The sequence below is a fragment of the Oryx dammah genome, unplaced genomic scaffold (genome assembly GCF_014754425.2).
Source record: "Oryx dammah isolate SB20612 unplaced genomic scaffold, SCBI_Odam_1.1 HiC_scaffold_15, whole genome shotgun sequence".
NCBI lineage: Eukaryota > Metazoa > Chordata > Mammalia > Artiodactyla > Bovidae > Oryx > Oryx dammah.
The window spans coordinates 5,217,244-5,234,250 of NW_024070199.1; the positions used below are offsets into that span (position 1 = coordinate 5,217,244).

General features: G+C 39.1%; 1 protein-coding gene across 1 annotated transcript; it reads right to left on the reverse strand.

Annotated features, from left to right (window-relative positions):
* Positions 1-4,919: 4,919 nt before the first annotated feature.
* On the reverse strand, positions 4,920-16,718 carry LOC120874819 (tripartite motif-containing protein 64-like). The gene is made up of 7 exons (XM_040256519.1): positions 16,632-16,718; positions 13,705-14,119; positions 13,106-13,201; positions 11,818-12,048; positions 11,039-11,061; positions 9,545-9,642; positions 4,920-5,615 (listed from the first exon to the last, which is right to left on the reverse strand). The coding sequence occupies exons 2-7, from the start codon at positions 14,113-14,115 to the stop codon at positions 5,293-5,295; spliced, it is 1,182 nt and encodes a 393-aa protein (XP_040112453.1). The 5' UTR covers positions 14,116-14,119; positions 16,632-16,718; the 3' UTR covers positions 4,920-5,292.
* Positions 16,719-17,007: the final 289 nt, after the last annotated feature.

Below are 17,007 nucleotides of genomic sequence, written 5' to 3' on the forward strand. Positions count from 1 at the left end.
GTGATGCCATCCAGCCATCTCATCCTCTGTCATCCCCTTCTCCTCCTGCCCCCAATCCCTCCCAGCATCAGAGTCTTTTCCAATGAGTCAACTTCGCATGAGGTGGCCAAAGTACTGGAGCTTCAGCTTTAGCATCATTCCTTCCAAAGAAATCCCAGGGCTGATCTCCTTTAGAATGGACTGGTTGGATCTCCTTGCAGTCCAAGGGACTCTCAAGAGTCTTCTCCAACACCACACTTCAAAAGCATCAATTCTTTGGTGCTCAGCCTTCTTCACAGTCAAACTCTTACATCCATACATGACTACTGGAAAAACCATAGCCTTGACTAGACGGACCTTTGTTGGCAAAGTAATACCTCTGCTTTTGAATATGCTATCTAGGTTGCTCATAACTTTTCTTCCAAAGAGTAAGAGTCTTTTAATTTCATGGCTGCAGTCACCATCTGCAGTGATTTGGGAGCCCCCCAAAATAAAGTCTGATACTGTTTCCACTATTTCCCCATCTATTTCCCATGGAGTGATGGGACCAGATGCCATGATCTTCGTTTTCTGAATGTTGAGCTTTAAGCCAGCTTTTTCACTCTCCTCTCACTTTCATCAAGAGGCTCTTCAATTTCTGCCCTAAGGGTGGTATCATCTGCATATCTGAGATTATTGATATTTCTCGCGGCAATCTTGACTCCAGCTTGTGTTTCTTCCAGTCCAGCGTTTCTCATGATGTACTCTGCATAGAAGTTAAATAAGCAGGGTGACAATATACAGCCTTGACGTACTCCTTTTCCTATTCGGAACCAGTCTGTTGTTCCATGTCCCGTTCTAACTGTTGCTTCCTGACCTGCATACAGATTTCTCAAGAGGCAGTTCAAGCTAAAACCACAATGAGGGCTTCCCTGGTGTCTCAGTAGTCAAGAATCTGCCTGTCAATGCAGGAGACAACGTTTGCTCCCTGATCCAGGAAGATTCCACATGCCACAGAGCAACTAAGCCTTTTTGCCACAACTACTGAGCCCTGATTCTAGAGCCCATGAGCTGCAACTACTGAAGCCCACATGCCCTCGAGACCATAGGGAAGAGACAAGAGAATCCACAGAAATGAGAAGCCTCCTCACTGCAGTTTGAGAGTCGTTTCCCCACCACAACTGGAGAAACCCCCCGCAGCAAGGAAGACCCAGCAGAGCCAAAAAATAAAGTTTTTTTTAAATTTCTAAATATTAATAAAACCACAACAAAAACACAAAATGACCAAAAAAATAAGACAGATAATGACATATGTTATCAAAAAATTGGAGGAAACAAAGTAATCATCGATTGCTTAAAAGTATGAAAGTTGATGTAGTCTCTTTGGAAAAAACCTGTTAAGTATATGCTTTACGAGTCAACTATTTCACTCCTAGTTACACACTGGGTATCACTTCTCTTTCAATAAAAAGATATGTATAATGTCTTCATGATAGCAGTATCTATGCTCAGTCAATTGGAAATGAACATATTCTTCAGTAGTAGAGAGAGTAAACTGTAGTATATTTATAGATTGAACTATTATGAAACAAAATAACAAAAAAGGTTCATGCAACCAAGTGGGTGAATCTCACCAACATAATTTTAAAGAAAAGAAACTACACAAAGAAGAGTATATGATATGTGATTTCACTTACAAAAATTTTCAAAAATTGATAGTGTCAAGGTATATTAATCACCAAGGTGTGATTAGATTTATCTGAAAGGAGCTTCGAACTGGGTCAGAATTGGCAATAGAGGATTAGAAGTGGGAATATGATTACTTAGTGTCATGAAACGGAACATTCATTTGACAATTCCTTCACCATTATTCCATCATGCTTCAGTTTAGTTCAGCTTAGTCACTCAGTTGTGTCTGACTCTTTGTGACCCCATGAATTGCAGCACACCACGCCTCCCTGTCCATCACCAACTCCCGGAGTTCACTCAAACTCTCGTCCATCGAGTCGGTGATGCCATCCAGCCATCTCATCCTCTGTCGTCCCCTTCTCCTCCTGCCCCCAATCGCTCCCAGCATCACAGTCTTTTCCAATGAGTCAACTCTTCGCATGAGGTGGCCAGAGTATTGGAGTTTCAGCTTTAGCATCATTCCTTCCAAAGAACACCCAGGACTGATCTCCTTTAGAATGGACTGGTTGGATCTCCTTGCAGTCCAAGAGACTCTCAAGAGTCTTCTCCAACACCACAGTTCAAAAGCAGCAATTCTTTGGCACTCAGCCTTCTTCACAGTCCAACTCTCACATTCATACATGACCACTGGAAAAACCATAGCCTTGACTAGATGGACCTTTGTTGGCAAAGTAATGTCTCTGCTTTTCAATATGTTATCTAGGTTGGTCATAACTTTTCTTCCAAGGAGTAAGCGTCTTTTAGTTTCATGGCTGCAATCACCATCTGCAGTGATTTTGGAGCCAAGAAAAATAAAGTCTGATACTGTTTCCACTATTTCCCCATCTATTTCCCATGAAGTGATGAGACCAGAAGCCATGATCTTAGTTTTCTGAATGTTGAGCTTTAAGCCAACTGTTTCACTCTCCTCTTTCACTTTCATCAAGAGGCTTTTTAGCTCCTCTTCACTTTCTGCCATAAGGGTGGTGTCATCTGCATATCTGAGGTTACTGATATTTCTCCTGGCAGTCTTGATTCCAGCTTGTGCTTCTTCCAGCCCAGTGTTTCTCATGATGTACTCTGCATATAAGTTAAATAAGCAGGGTGACAATATACAGCCTTGACATACTTCTTTTCCTATTTGGAACCAGTCTGTTGTTCCATGTCCAGTTCTAACTGTTGCTTCCTGACCTGTATATAGGTTTCTCAAAGTCAGGTGGTCTGGTATTCCCATCTCTTTCAGAATTTTCCACAGTTTCTTGTGATCCACACAGTCAAAGGCTTTGGCATAGTCAATAAAGCAGAAACAGATGTTTTTCTGGAACTCTCTTGCTTTTTCCATCATGTTTAGAGACTACTATAAAAGGAAGGAATATTTTAGGGTCAGCAATGGGGAACTATATACTTTTATTTCATTTCCATATATATGGTATTCAGATATGGTTTCCTGCTTCCAATGACTTTTGCTTTTAATTAATCTTTTTTTTTTAATTGGAGGCTAATGACTTTACAATATTGTGGTTGTTTTTGCCATACATTGACATGAATCAGCCCTGAGTGTACATGTGTCCCCCATCCTGAACCTCCTCCCACCTCCCTTCCCATCCCATCCCTCAAGGTCATCCCAGTGCACTGGCCCTGAGCACCCTGCCTCATGCATCAAACCTGGACTGGTGCTCTATTTCACATATGGTAATATACATGTTTCAATGCCATTCTCTCAAATCATCCCACCCTTGCCTTCTCCCACAGAGTCCAAAAGTCTGTTCTTTATCTTTGTGTCTCTTTCACAGTCTTGCATATAGGGTCATCGTTACCATCTTTCTAAATTCCATATATATGCCTTAATATACTGTACTGGTGTTCTTCTTTCTGACTTACTTCACTCTGTATAATAGGCTCCAGTTGCATCCACCTCATTAGAACTGATTTTTTTAATAGCTGAGTTAACATTCCATTGTGTATATGTACCACAGCTTTCTTATCCATTCATCTGCTGATGGACACCTAGGTTGCTTCCATGTCCTAGCTATTGTAAACAGTGCTGTGATGAACATCAGGGTACACGTGCCTCTTTCAGTTCTGGTTTCCTTGGTGTTTATGCCCAGCAGTGGGATTGCTGAGTCGTATGGCAGTTCTATTGGATTCCAGTGACTTCTAAGGGCACTTTTCCACCATATCATCACAAAAGAAGATAGGATTACACCGCTGAACAGCATTTTCTAACCTGTGCTCAAATGGTCTCTTCTAACTACTTTGTTACTCAGTGAAGCCCGTTTATTTTCCTTACTAAATGTGAAGTGTTGAGCTCAGTCTATTACTCTAGCTACATTTTAGAAAACCTTATCAATGGTGGAATAATACTTGTTTATATGAATTCTTTAATTCAGGCATTTTTCATTGATCCACCTAATACTTGTATTCTATATACTGCATTGGATAGTAAAAACATAAAAATAAATATATAACATAATAGACACAAAATGCTAGGGATGATGTCAACAAAAGAGAGGAAATTGATTTACAGATTTACCAAAAAATCAATTATTTTGAGGTTTAAAGTATCGACTGTATAATTCTATTTTAGGACATCTCTTGTGGATCAGTAGATGAGAATCTGCCCTGCAATGCAGGTGAAGGTGGGTTCAACACTTGGTCAGGGAACTAGGATCCCACTTGCCCCAGAGCAACTAAACCTGCGTGCTGCAGCTACTGACCTTGCCTGCTCTGGAGCTCACATGCCACAACTAAGACACAGTGCAGCAAAACAAATAAGTAAAGTATTTTGGAGCTTCCCTCGTAGCTCAGTTGGTAAAAAAAATTATCTGCCTGGCATGCAGAAGACCCGGGTTGGAATCCTGGATTGGGAAGATCCCCTGGAGAAGGAAATGGCAACCCACTCCAGTATTCCTGCCTGGGGAATCCCATGGACAGAGAAGCCTGGTGGGCTACAGTCCATGGAGTCACAAAAGAGTCAAACATGACTTAGCGGCTAAACCTCCACAAAAGATAAATACCATCTCTTCTTTCTTGGAAATTTCCATTAAGTACTAAAATTATCTACTGATTTGAGGAAAGTTTGCTCAATGTTATGATGAGATGGTATATGCTTAGAGAGTTTGTAAATATTAATGGGCATTGGAAATCTGGGGGGTGATTGATATGTTCTGGAATTAGATATTTCTGGTTTCACACATTTTTATATATTTCTAGAAGACATTGAATCATGTGGTTTAAATGCAGTGGTCGTTATGGTATATAATTTTTACTTAACAAGGAAGAAAGGCAATAGATTATATTCTATTAAATATTCCATAAAAATTTTATTAAAAGAAAATTTAAGTAACAATTAATGCATAGAGCATGGCTATGCCATTTTGTAAACATACAATCATTATATTACATTAAGTAACAATGTGCTTGGACAGTCAGGTATCCTGTGGCCTCACATGAGGTTAAGGACAGCAATATCCCGAGAGAAGTAGTTTCAATAAATAGTCCCAGAAGTGGGCAAAGGAAAGGCTTCAGAGGGGAGGAGAAGGGGGAAGGAAGGAAACTATATATGAGGGAACTCCTGAAAACATCATAGAAGCTCACAGCTCCATTGCCATAATCCAGAAACACGCCAATCCTACCCAGAGGCCTTTTCACATACTGAACTGAGGGTCAAGCATTGGTGAAGAGACTATAATGATTGTTCACATTCATAGAAAAGAGAAGAAATGCTTCTTCAGAATCAATGCTGATAGTGGTATCACTTGTCAAGATGTTTTTACAGACCCCCAGCATCCAGCTGGAGGAGCGCATCACATCTGCCTCCCAGTAATGCCTCCTGGAGGTGAAGGCCCGAGCTCCCCAGGCCATGAAACTGTCCCTACCCCGGGGCTGTCTGGACATGCCATGGTCGTCATCTCCAAACATCAGACTTGTATTATCCTCAGAAAGGCTCACATTATGAAAGGTCATTTTCTGATGCAGAACGTTATCCACTGCAGAGAGAATAAAAATCAGGTCAGCAACTGAGATTTCCATGTCATGAGAGATAGAATCTCTTGACTCAATAAATTCTTTCATTTTCTTTCCTCCAAGGAAACAAAAAACAAAGAGCAGATGAAGTTCAGACTGCTTTTCTGTGAAGAATAATTATTATTAGTATCTAGAGCATATAGAAACATCTCAAATCAATTAGCAAAAGGAAAAAAAGACAGATATATGGAGAACTGTGTGAAATCTGATTTAATGTCAGTCTCTTGATACTTCGCCTCAGGACTAACCTAAAGATTCTTTTTTCTTTTGTTTAGAAATCGTTTATTTCCTTTGTCTTTAATACTATGAAAAATGTGGATGACATGTTACTATCATATGGACATTTATTGGGTTTTATTCTGTACCAATTATTTTCAAAGGTCCAAAATTTTGTGAAAAGGCTTAAATGAATAATTTGGGACCTTCTAAAACTATCTTCTGAACTCATTCTATGAGGCCACCATCACTCTAATACCAAAACCTGACAAAGATGCCACAAAAAAAGAAAACTACAGGCCAATATCACTGATGAACATAGATGCAAAAATCCTTAACAGAATTCTAGCAATCAGAATCCAGCAACACATTAAAAACATCATACATCATGACCAAGTGGGCTTTATTCCAGGGATGCAAGGATTCTTCAATATCCACAAATCAATCAATGTAATACACCACATTAACAAATTGAAAAATAAAAGCCATATGATTATCTCAATAGATGCAGAGAAAGCCTTTGACAAAATTCAACATCCATTTATGATAAAAACTCTCCAGCAAGCAGGAATAGAAGGAACACACCTCAATATAATAAAAGCTATATATGACACCCCCACAGCCAACATTATCCTCAATGGTGAAAAATTGAAAGCATTTCCTCTAACAGGAACAAGACAAGGGGGCCCACTCTCACAACTACTATTAAACATAGTTTTGGAAGTTTTGGCCACAGCAATCAGAGCAGAAAAAGAAATAAAAGGAATCCAGATTGGAAACGATGAAGTAAAACTCTCACTGTTTGCAGATGACATGATCCTCTACATAGAAAACTTCTACATAGAAAACTCGAAAGACTCCACCAGAAAATTTCTAGAGCTAATCAATGAATATAGTAAAGTTGCAGGATATAAACTCAACACACAGAAATCCCTTGCATTCCTATACACTAATAATGAGAAAAAGGAAAGAGAAATTAAGGAAACAATTCCATTCACCATTGCAACGAAAAGAATAAAACACTTAGGAATATATCTACCTAAAGAAACTAAGACTTCCCTGGTGGCTCAGAGGTTAAAGTGTCTGCCTCCAATGCAGGAGGCCTGGGTTCAATCCCTTGGTTGGGAAGATCCCCTGGAGAAGGAAATGGCAATCCACTCCAGTATTCTTGCCTGGAGAATCCCATGGACGGAGAAGCCTAGTAGGTTACAGTCCACAGGGTCGCAAAGAGTCGGACACGACTGAGCGACTTCACCTTACCTTACCTAAAGAAACTAAAGACCTACATATAGAAAAATATAAGACACTGGTGAAAGAAATGAAAGAGGACACTAATAGATGGAGAAATATACCATGTTCATGGATCAGAAGAATCAATATACTGAAAAAAACAAAGCAATCTATAGATTCAATGCAATCCCTATCAAGCTACCAATGGGATTTTTCACAGAACTAGAACAAATAACTTCACAATTTGTATGGAAATACAAAAAACCTCGAATAGCCAAAGCAATCTTGAGAAAGAAGAATGGAACTGGAGGAATCAACCTGCCTGGCTTCAGGCTCTACTACAAAGCCACAGTCATCAAGACAGTATGGTACTGGCACAAAGACAGAAATATAGATCAATGGAACAAAATAGAAAGCCCAGAGATAAATCCACACACCTATGGACACCTTATCTTTGACAAAGGCAAGAATATACAATGGATTAAAGACAATCTGTTTAACAAGTGGTGCTGGGAAAATTGGTCAACCACTTGTAAAAGAATGAAACTAGAACACTTTCTAACACCATACACAAAAATAAACTCTAAATGGATTAAAGACTAAATGTAAGACTAGAAACAATAAAACTCGTAGAGGAGAACATAGGCAAAACATTCTCCGATATAAGTCACAGCAGGATCCTCTATGATCCACCTCCCAGAATACTGGAAATAAAAAGCAAAAATAAACAAATGGGACCTAATTAAAATTAAAGGTTTCTGCACAATGAAGGAAACTATAAGCAAGGTGAAAAGATAGCCTTCGGAATGGGAGAAAATAATAGCAAATGAAGCAACTGACAAACAACTAATCTCAAAAATATACAAGCAACTCCTGCAGCTCAATTCCAGAAAAATAAATGACCCAATCAAAAAATGGGCCAAAGAACTAAAGAGACATTTCTCCAAAGAAGACATACAGATGGCTAACAAACACATGAAGAGATGCTCAACATCACTCATTATCAGAGAAATGCAAATCAAAACCACAATGAGGTACCATTTCATACCAGTCAGAATTGCTGCGATCCAAAAGTCTACAAGCAATAAATGCTGGAGAGGGTGTGGAGAAAAGGGAACCCTCTTACACTGTTGGTGGGAATGCAAACTAGTACAGCCACTATGAGAACAGTGTGGAGATTCCTTAAAAAACTGGAAATAGAACTGCCAAACAACACAGCAATCCCACTGCTGGGCACATACACTGAGAAAACCAGAACTGAAAGAGACATGTGTACCTCAATGTTCATCGCAGCACTGTTTATAATAGCCAGGACATGGAAGCCACCTAGATGTCCATCAGCAGACGAATGGATAAGAAAGCTGTGGTACATATACACAATGGAGTATTACTCAGCCATTAAAAAGAATCCATTTGAATCAGTTCTAATGAGGTGGATGAAACTGGAGCCTATTATACAGAATGAGTAAACCAGAAAGAAAAACACTAATACAGTATAATAAAGCATATATATGGAATTTAGAAAGATGGTAATGATAATCCTGTATGCGAGACAGCAAAAGAGACACAGATGTATAGAACAGTCTTTTGGACTCTGTGGGAGAGGGTGAGGGTGGGATGATTTGGAGAATGGCATTGAAACATGTATATTATCATATGTGAAATGAATCACCAGTCCAGGTTTGATGCATGATACAGGATGCTCAGGGCTGGTGCACTGGGATGTTCCAGAGGAATGGTATGGGGAAGGAGGTGGGAGGGGGGTTCAGGATGAGGAACACTTGTACACCCGTGGCAGATTCATGTCGATGTATGGCAAAACCAATACAATATAGTAAAGTAAAAATAAATAAATAAAAATATTATTTTATAAATAACAAAATAAAATATTTTTTAAAAAAATAAATAAAAGTATGTCTGGCTAACCATGTCCACATATCATTCAGCTGTTTTGAGATTGATCCAATAGCAATACAATTATTCTACTTAAGCCATTTTAGTCTTTCTTGTCGACTTTTTTTCTGATAACAAATATTCTTTTACAATGCAGTTCTTTATAAAGGCAGTTATAATATAGAGCATATTAGAACTCAGCAAGGATATATTTAACTTTCAAGAGTGAAATAACTGAGTAAACAAAATATTGATTGATATTTTGATTGATCTTCACAAAACTAAATTCTATTTCTTTATAATCACCAGAGCAACCTGGTTGCTCTTTTCTTGCTCTGTCTATGACATAAACATATGTCTGGCTTTAAATCATCAGTAAACTCTAGGTTGCAAAGCTCAACTGTGATTGTATTAATATAGGCAGAAAATATGTAGCAACTTTGTAAAGTTATGTACTAACTTGATGTCAGAAAATGTAAAATAACAGAAGAAAGTTCCTTCCTAGGAAGCTCTCATGAAATGCAGTCCTGATCACCACAGGGATGACTTGTACCTCTGAAGTTGTTCAGCGTGTCTAAGATTCCAGTGACAGGCCAGCAAGTGAGTTCTGGGTTCACTGACTGAGGTTTCTGCAACTCTACCAAGTCAGTCCTGTAACAAATGACATCAATATATGTCAAGGCCAAAGGCTAATCATATGAACATTTAAAAAAAAAACACCAATTTTATTCCAGGATATGTTGTCAGAATTCTCTTATTTTTGGTTAATTGCATATGTATTATATTCTACACACTTGGGAATGTAAAAATGTTACTATATTCTTTTCTAAATGTAAGTTATATCAAATTGCAACTTCCCCATTCTTCCAAGACATGATTTTAGTTTGCAAATCATTGAACTTCATTCCCTCCCTCTATTCTATCTCAGGTAATGCAAAGATCCTGGGCAGTTTACAGAGACCAGAAAATTCAGGAAATTCCTTTGAGACTTGAGATAGCAAGTAGTCTTCAAGGATACATTCTGTTAATACAAGGAAGAGTTCACTGAGTGAGACAGCTTTGCTCTTGTCAGCCCAGCAAGGGACTCCAATTCAAGCCTGGCTTCCCTGGTCCTGGAAGCCTAATGTCCCAGAGAACACCAGGAAGCCTTCCGTCTGAGGTCCTGCTTACAAGAGGGCTTGCTGTGATGAAACAGGCTGAGTCGCTGCTACTGCTAGGAACAAAATCATAGCCCTTTTATCCATTCTTAAGGAATCTCCCTCTTTACTCTCTTATTCATCTTCCAGCTCACTATGGTAGGTGCTTCCTTTTTGATAGCTTAGAAAATTCCCTTCACTAAAGTTTATTGTGAGCTTCCCAGATGGTGCTAGTGGTAAAGAACCCGCCTGCCAATGCAGGAGACATGAAACATGGGTTTGGTCCCTGGGTCAAGAAGATCCTCTTGAGTAGGGCATGCCAACTTACTCCAGTATTCTTGCCTGGAAAATTCCATGGAGCCTGGAGGGTTTCAATCCATGGGGGTCACAAAGAGTCATATACGGCTTAGTGCATATATATGTCAATTCCATATTCTCAATCTATCACACTCCAACCATCCGTCCACTCTGGTTCTGAATGGAAAATGCTTAGAAAAAACTTTCAGAAAGTTCCAAAAGGTAAAACTTGAAGATGCCAAATAACAATGAACTATTTACATATCATTTAAATTGCATTTATCTATTAGGTGTTGCCTTGAGAATCCCATGGACAGAGGAGCCTGGTGGACTTCAGTCCATAGGGTCAAAAAGAGTCAGACAGGACTGAAGCAACTTAGCACACACAAACATACACACATAAGTAGTCTACAAATGACTTAAAGTGTATGGGAGCATGCTTATAAGATATCTGCAAATACTATGCATTTTCAATAAGAGATTTTTCATTCTGGAATTTAGATATTCAGGAGGAGCTGAAAGCAATTTCCAATGGTACCAAGAAAGAAATGTGTAATCCACTTAATCAAACAGAGAAAGTTGATCAGAATTAAAAATCATTAATTTATACTCACATCTCTAATACATTTCCCAAGGCCTGCAATGAAAAAAAAAAAAAGATGTTAATCATGAGAGTTCTGTCCTTTCACATCTTCTGTACTATTCCTGATTGTTCAATAAGGTATTGTTTTTTAATTTTCTTCTAAGGAACAATCAGAAGCCATGTTAATAACAGAGCTTAAAGTAAAACATGATGGGCTTCCTCAGGGCACATTAGGAAGGAAGGAGGCCAGGAAGAGTGTGTTAAATGATGCAGCCACATCTAGGATTCCAGTGTCACTCATTGCCCATGCTACTCCCAAGGAGCAATCTCACCATCTACGATAACAATTAAAGCAAAACAGGGAACCATATAAGACAAACTCTAGAGTGCCTTGAAACTAATGACCAATTCTGACAATCTTGCTTAGAAAATGGGCAAAACCTCAGTGTCTGCACTAAGTTTGGGATAACAGCCAAGTGACAAAGGTTTAGGAAACATCTACTGAGATTTATTCCAAGAAGTTAACTTGCCCCCTGGTCACAGAATATTGCTGATTTTGGATCATCTGTCTGAATAGTACTCTGGATCAAACAGAACATATCTGGCCCTATGTTAGCTAGAAAAAGGACAAAAATCTTCCTAAGATTACCAGGATACGATAAAATAGGAGATTGGACAAATACAATAATGGGGGTCAGGGAGCACCATCTTTTAGCTGAGAGTAACAGTATATGCAGGGAACGTTTCAGTGTCACAGCAGCTCATCTAGAAGAGTGTCTCTCTCTCTGAGGACGGACCCTCCTTTCTCACCTGGAGCAGCTCCCCGTCCGGCTTGGGGCACAACTCGGTCAGCTCTCCGTACGTTTCTCTCAGACTTGCTCTCTGCTGAGTCATTCTGAGCACACTCTCCTTGGGTTGGTGACAAGTCTCATTTGCTTCTCGCTCCAGGGCCTCCAGGTGTGGTTGCTCCTCCCCCTGGAGCACTGGATGCCTCCTCTCATATTCAAGTTTGATCATCTCTTTCCTCAAGGCCACAAACTTCTGAGGGGACAGTGGATTCAAAGCACGGATTATGTTCACATTCAAAAGAAAATCTCAAATATTATTTCCTAAATATCATCAAAAATGCTCTTGAAAAATTTTGCCTCACACATCAAAAGGTCTTGAATATTTGTTGGTCCTTCCTGTCCATCCTTTCTCTTAGTGCTTAGTCTCTGCCTGTGTATAAATCAAGCTATTTGAGGGGTCCCGGGCTCTCTTCCTAGGAGGATTCTTCAGGGTTTTTCAGTGCAGTCCCTCAGTTGTGTCCAACTCTTTGCCACCCCATGGACTGCAGCACACCAGGCCTCCCTGTCTACCACCAACTCCCAGAACTTGCTCAAACTCATGTCCATTGAATCAGTGATGTCATCCAACTGTCTCATCCTCTGTTGTCCCCTTCTCCTCCTGCCCTCAATCTTTCCCAGCACCAGGGTCTTTTCCAATGAGTCAGTTCTTCCCATCAGGTGGTCAAACCACTGGAGTTTCAGTTTCAGCATCAGTCCTTCCAATGAATATTCAGGACTGATTTCTTTTAGGATGGACTGGTTGGATCTCCTTGCAGTCCAAGGGGCTCTCAAGAGTCTTCTCCAAAACCTCAGGGGTCTTACTCTATCAATTATTTCCTTTCTAACCTGAATGTGGTTTTTCTCTTTTTTTTCTTTCCCTGATTTTTCCAAGTATTCTTCTATGAGGCAAATCCCACTTAATAAAGTTTTTAAAATATGCTCTATTTTCCCTCTAGGTACTACTCTCCTCTCCTTCTCAGTCACACTGAGTGCAATATTGTCTTATACTTCACATCTGAGAACATTCATTCAAACCTTCAAAAATTGGCCTAGGCATACTTTTCACGTTTTGGTTCTCCAACACACCAGTATTCTTCGAACTAGAATGCATTGGTATGTTCTAAATGTGATTACTGATAGGTCATTTGAAAACAATACTTTTCCAAGAAAGAGACCAATATCCTTTAAGGGGAACTTAATAGTGACCTAAACATCTAAGCTAGCATTCTATCGATATCTATACAAATAATTAGGAACAGTTTTATTCTTACCTTTAATGACCAAGTCTTTTTAGCTTCCTGATTCAGAATGAGTTGCACTTTTTCTCTCATTCCCCATAAATAATCCATTCTATTCAGAAGTTTCTCCTGAAAAATATCCATGAGATTTAGTGATATGGAAGATGATATCATAAGTTTTATCCCTTTATTCATGAGCAAAGGCAGTTGTTGGTAACACAGAAATCTTGAGTTAGAGTACTATGGTCCAGTTTTCCCACATGAATCTAATTTGACTGGAACATTTCAGTGTCAAAGCGACAGAACAGCATACTAGAGAATTGGGGGAACTTTACAGATGATGAAATCCATTTCCTAAGAAATTGCCACTCAGACTCTAATACAGCGTGAGTAAGAAAGCCTCAAGCTCCCATCAGAAGCCTGTGGCCCTGGTGCCACCCACCCCGGGATGCTTCGTTTCCACACGTGTAGACAATTGGGCAACAACACTGAGAGGACACACTATATGTGAGGATCCACACTCAGAACTCCCACCTCCACGATCTCCACCCCCATCACCATCATCGCATCCTCGTCTTCCTCTCTGACTTAGGAGCCTCTGGATCCCAAACTGCTCGAGAGGCATCACCTACCCGGGATTCCTCAGCAGCCCTGTGTATTGGACTGTGGCTGTGAGCTGCATGCTCGGGGCGTTCAGAGCAGGGCCCACAGAGCAGGGTCTGGTCAGCCTCACAGAAGAGGCCTTTGGCTTCCTGGTGTGTCACGCAGATCTGCTCCTCAGAGCTGTGGTCGTGGTCAGCTCTGGCCTGTCTGGCAAGGGAAGCCAGCCTCTTGAGGGCAATGTTGGTTTTGAAATCGGGCCTCTCTGATAGTCCCCTGCACTCAGGGCAGCTCCTTGGGGTCTGGCCTTCTTCCCAGCAAAGGCTCAGACAGGGACAGCAGAAGCTGTGCCCACAGTCTATGGTGACGGGGTCCAGGAAGCAGTTCATGCAGATGGAGCAGGTGAGTTCACTCTGGAAGACCTGCAGTATGTCTGAATCCATGTTTCTAAAAATGAAACAGAGAAATATAGAGTATAAGAGAGAGAAAGTCTTTCTTCTGCCCTGATCAGGGGAAATAAAGCCTTTGGACTGAGTCTTGTCTTGAACTCCTAATTAATTCCCATATTTACTTACCTCCCAATACAAATCTAGAAATGTTGAATACAGAGAGGTTGGGATCATGGTTTGATACAAATGATGAAATTAGATAGAGAGTCCCTAACATCTTTTTTTGTATAAAATAAACCATGATCTCAGTCATACCTTAATTAACATGGAAAAGATAAAGATTAGATCAGAGGGTAAATGTTACAATGATTCCAGAGTTACTTTTATTAGCTGATTGGTGTAGAAGTACATATGTATTCTCAGTCTGTCTCTATCTTTCTCTCTGGTTCTTCATGACTCACTGACTAGATCCTGAACCTGCACACACTTCATCTCTATGCTAATGTTCTCTTTTGCTTTGACGTATCATATGTGCTTTTTTTTTTTAAAGACAAGTAAAATTGTTTACAAACAATTTAAACTTAATATAATCAATGCTGGCTTTAATTTTGAAGTTCCAAAACTATAAACATTTCAGTGTTTGCTTCCAACTTAAATAGTAAAACTCCTTCCTTTAAGACAAAAAGAAATTTAAAAAATATGTTATTTCTAGTTCAGGAAAACTATTTTTCCTGGAATCAGTTTAGATCATCAGAGTTGGTCATATTTTGAACTAGTGAACATTCAAGCTACAACAATAATAACTAAAAATTAATCAACTGGTTTTTTAAAACATAAGAAAAATGTTTGAATGTACACAAGTTTTCCTGTCTACACTAGAAATTCCAGAGTTGTAGTTAATGGAAGTAATTTAATATCCTCTTTGTTTCTAATATTTCTCTTTGACAAATGCCACTTCTTGGGAATCCCTATTGGTTGATTGGATCCACTCTGAAAACTTCAATTCCAGACTGCAAACTAATGGCTTTAAAGAGGTAACAATCATGAACTTTATAAGAAGGTATTCTGATTAATTTCACCCATTTAACTCATGCTTTTCTTTGTAAAGACTATGAAATGTATACATCATTTTCAACATTTTAGGAGTTCTACAGATTTTATAAATACTCATGTCTTTAGGAATGTCTTTTAAGACCCAAACACATCTAATGACCTAAAAGGTAATGGAAAATATAAATGATTAAATAACAATATTACAGATAAAATATCTGCCACAGATATTTTCAATATTGGTGTCATCTTCCAAACCTAAGAAAACTACTTGCTTGCTTGAACAAGAGCCAATCTAATCTTTAATTAAATTAAAGATTTAATTAAAACAAATATTTAAATGGAAAATATTTGGATAAGGGAAATGAGCATGAAGATGTAATTTCAGTTATCACACATTGTGACTAAGTATTTGGTTTAACTACATGATTCTTGTTATCTTCCCTGTCTTTGAGAAGTTGAATGTAACAGGCTACTTCTTTCCAAGGCTGAAAATTTAGCTCTGGTCAAAAGAGACAGAAAGTAAACCCTTGCTTAATTGAACAACAATAACATCAGGTTTAAGATGCTTTTGGAAAAATTATGAGCAGTGATGTGCACAGTTATATTTATAGGTAAAAATTATTGACAGGGCCATTACAGACTTCTGATCAATGACTACAAAATGTTCAGTAGTATAGAACCTAACGCCATGGACTGAAATGTCCATCAAATAAGGACAGAGTTTGATGAAGAGGAAATACAGTGAGCTCAGTTTAGAATGGCCTGCTGCTGCTAGCTTCAGTCATGTCCGACTCTGTGCGACCCCATAGATGGCAGCCCACCAGGCTCCCCCGTCCCTGGGATTCTCCAGGCAAGAACACTGGAGTGGGTTGCCATTTCCTTCTCCAACCCATGAAAGTGAAAAGTCAAAGAGAAGTAGCTCAGTTGTGTCCGACTTGTAGCAACCACATGGACTGCAGCCCAGCAGGCTCCTCCATCCACGGGATTTTCCAGGCAAGAGTACTGGAGTGGGGTGCCATTGCCTTCTCCTTTAGAATGGCCTAGAAACTGGCAAAAAATTCATTATGAATATAATCACTTCTATACTGATAACATTAATGATCATGATAATATGAAAATAATAGGAGAAACTAATGTGTGTTGCTTACTATTTCTAGGCATTGGATTAGCTCCTGTTATATAGGTTAACTATTTTAATCTTCTGAACAATGCTAACCAGTTTTCCATTTTTACCCCCAATCTGTAAGGAAGTGACTTGACATAGAGTGAGTAAAATAAGCAATTTGTCTACAAATCTCACATGGAATAAATGCTTGATTCAGTGATCACACAGAGATATTACTGTTAAAATTAAAAACAATCTTTTGTGTCCACAATTACCATTACAGCTTACTTAAGTGAACATAGCAGAATCATTGTACCTTCATCAAACTCACCTTTGGGTTCTGTTAATGAAATTTTCCAATCTTATACAGTAAGTAACTCTATTAAATTCAGGACAGAGTTTAGGTGCTCACCTCCTTGTGGCAGAAACTCAAAAAGTATCCACAGACCAGCCAACTCCAAACACAACAGCTCTGACATCTGAAGAAAAAGAGCTTGGATCTTTGCTGGAAGCTTTATACATGCTCTGAGGACCACACCCATTTCTTAACAAGCTATGGAGTTATGAGCCCTATAAAAAGGTATAGGTGCACATGATTAGATTTGGAAAAGTTGATAGATTAGATTTTGGATGCCATTGATTGAAGTCAAACCTTTGAAACCTACTTAATCCAATCCCCATGATCCAGGCTCTAGTAGAATGTAATGACATTACTTTACACTTGTAATCCATAAAGTTGTTGTTTGGAAAATAAATGAACTCCCCAAATATGAATTTCATCTCTCCAT

Bases quoted from the DNA above. Each gene is read 5' to 3' on its own strand.
- LOC120874819 (XM_040256519.1), bottom strand. From the start codon at position 14,115: ATGGATTCAGACATACTGCAGGTCTTCCAGAGTGAACTCACCTGCTCC. The intron at 13,202-13,704 runs GTAGGTGATGCC...GATATTTTTCAG, and splicing joins GGGCTGCTGAGGAATCCCGG to GAGAAACTTCTGAATAGAAT. The intron at 9,643-11,038 runs GTGAGTATAAAT...CATTTGTTACAG, and splicing joins TTGGGAAATGTATTAGAGAT to GACTGACTTGGTAGAGTTGC.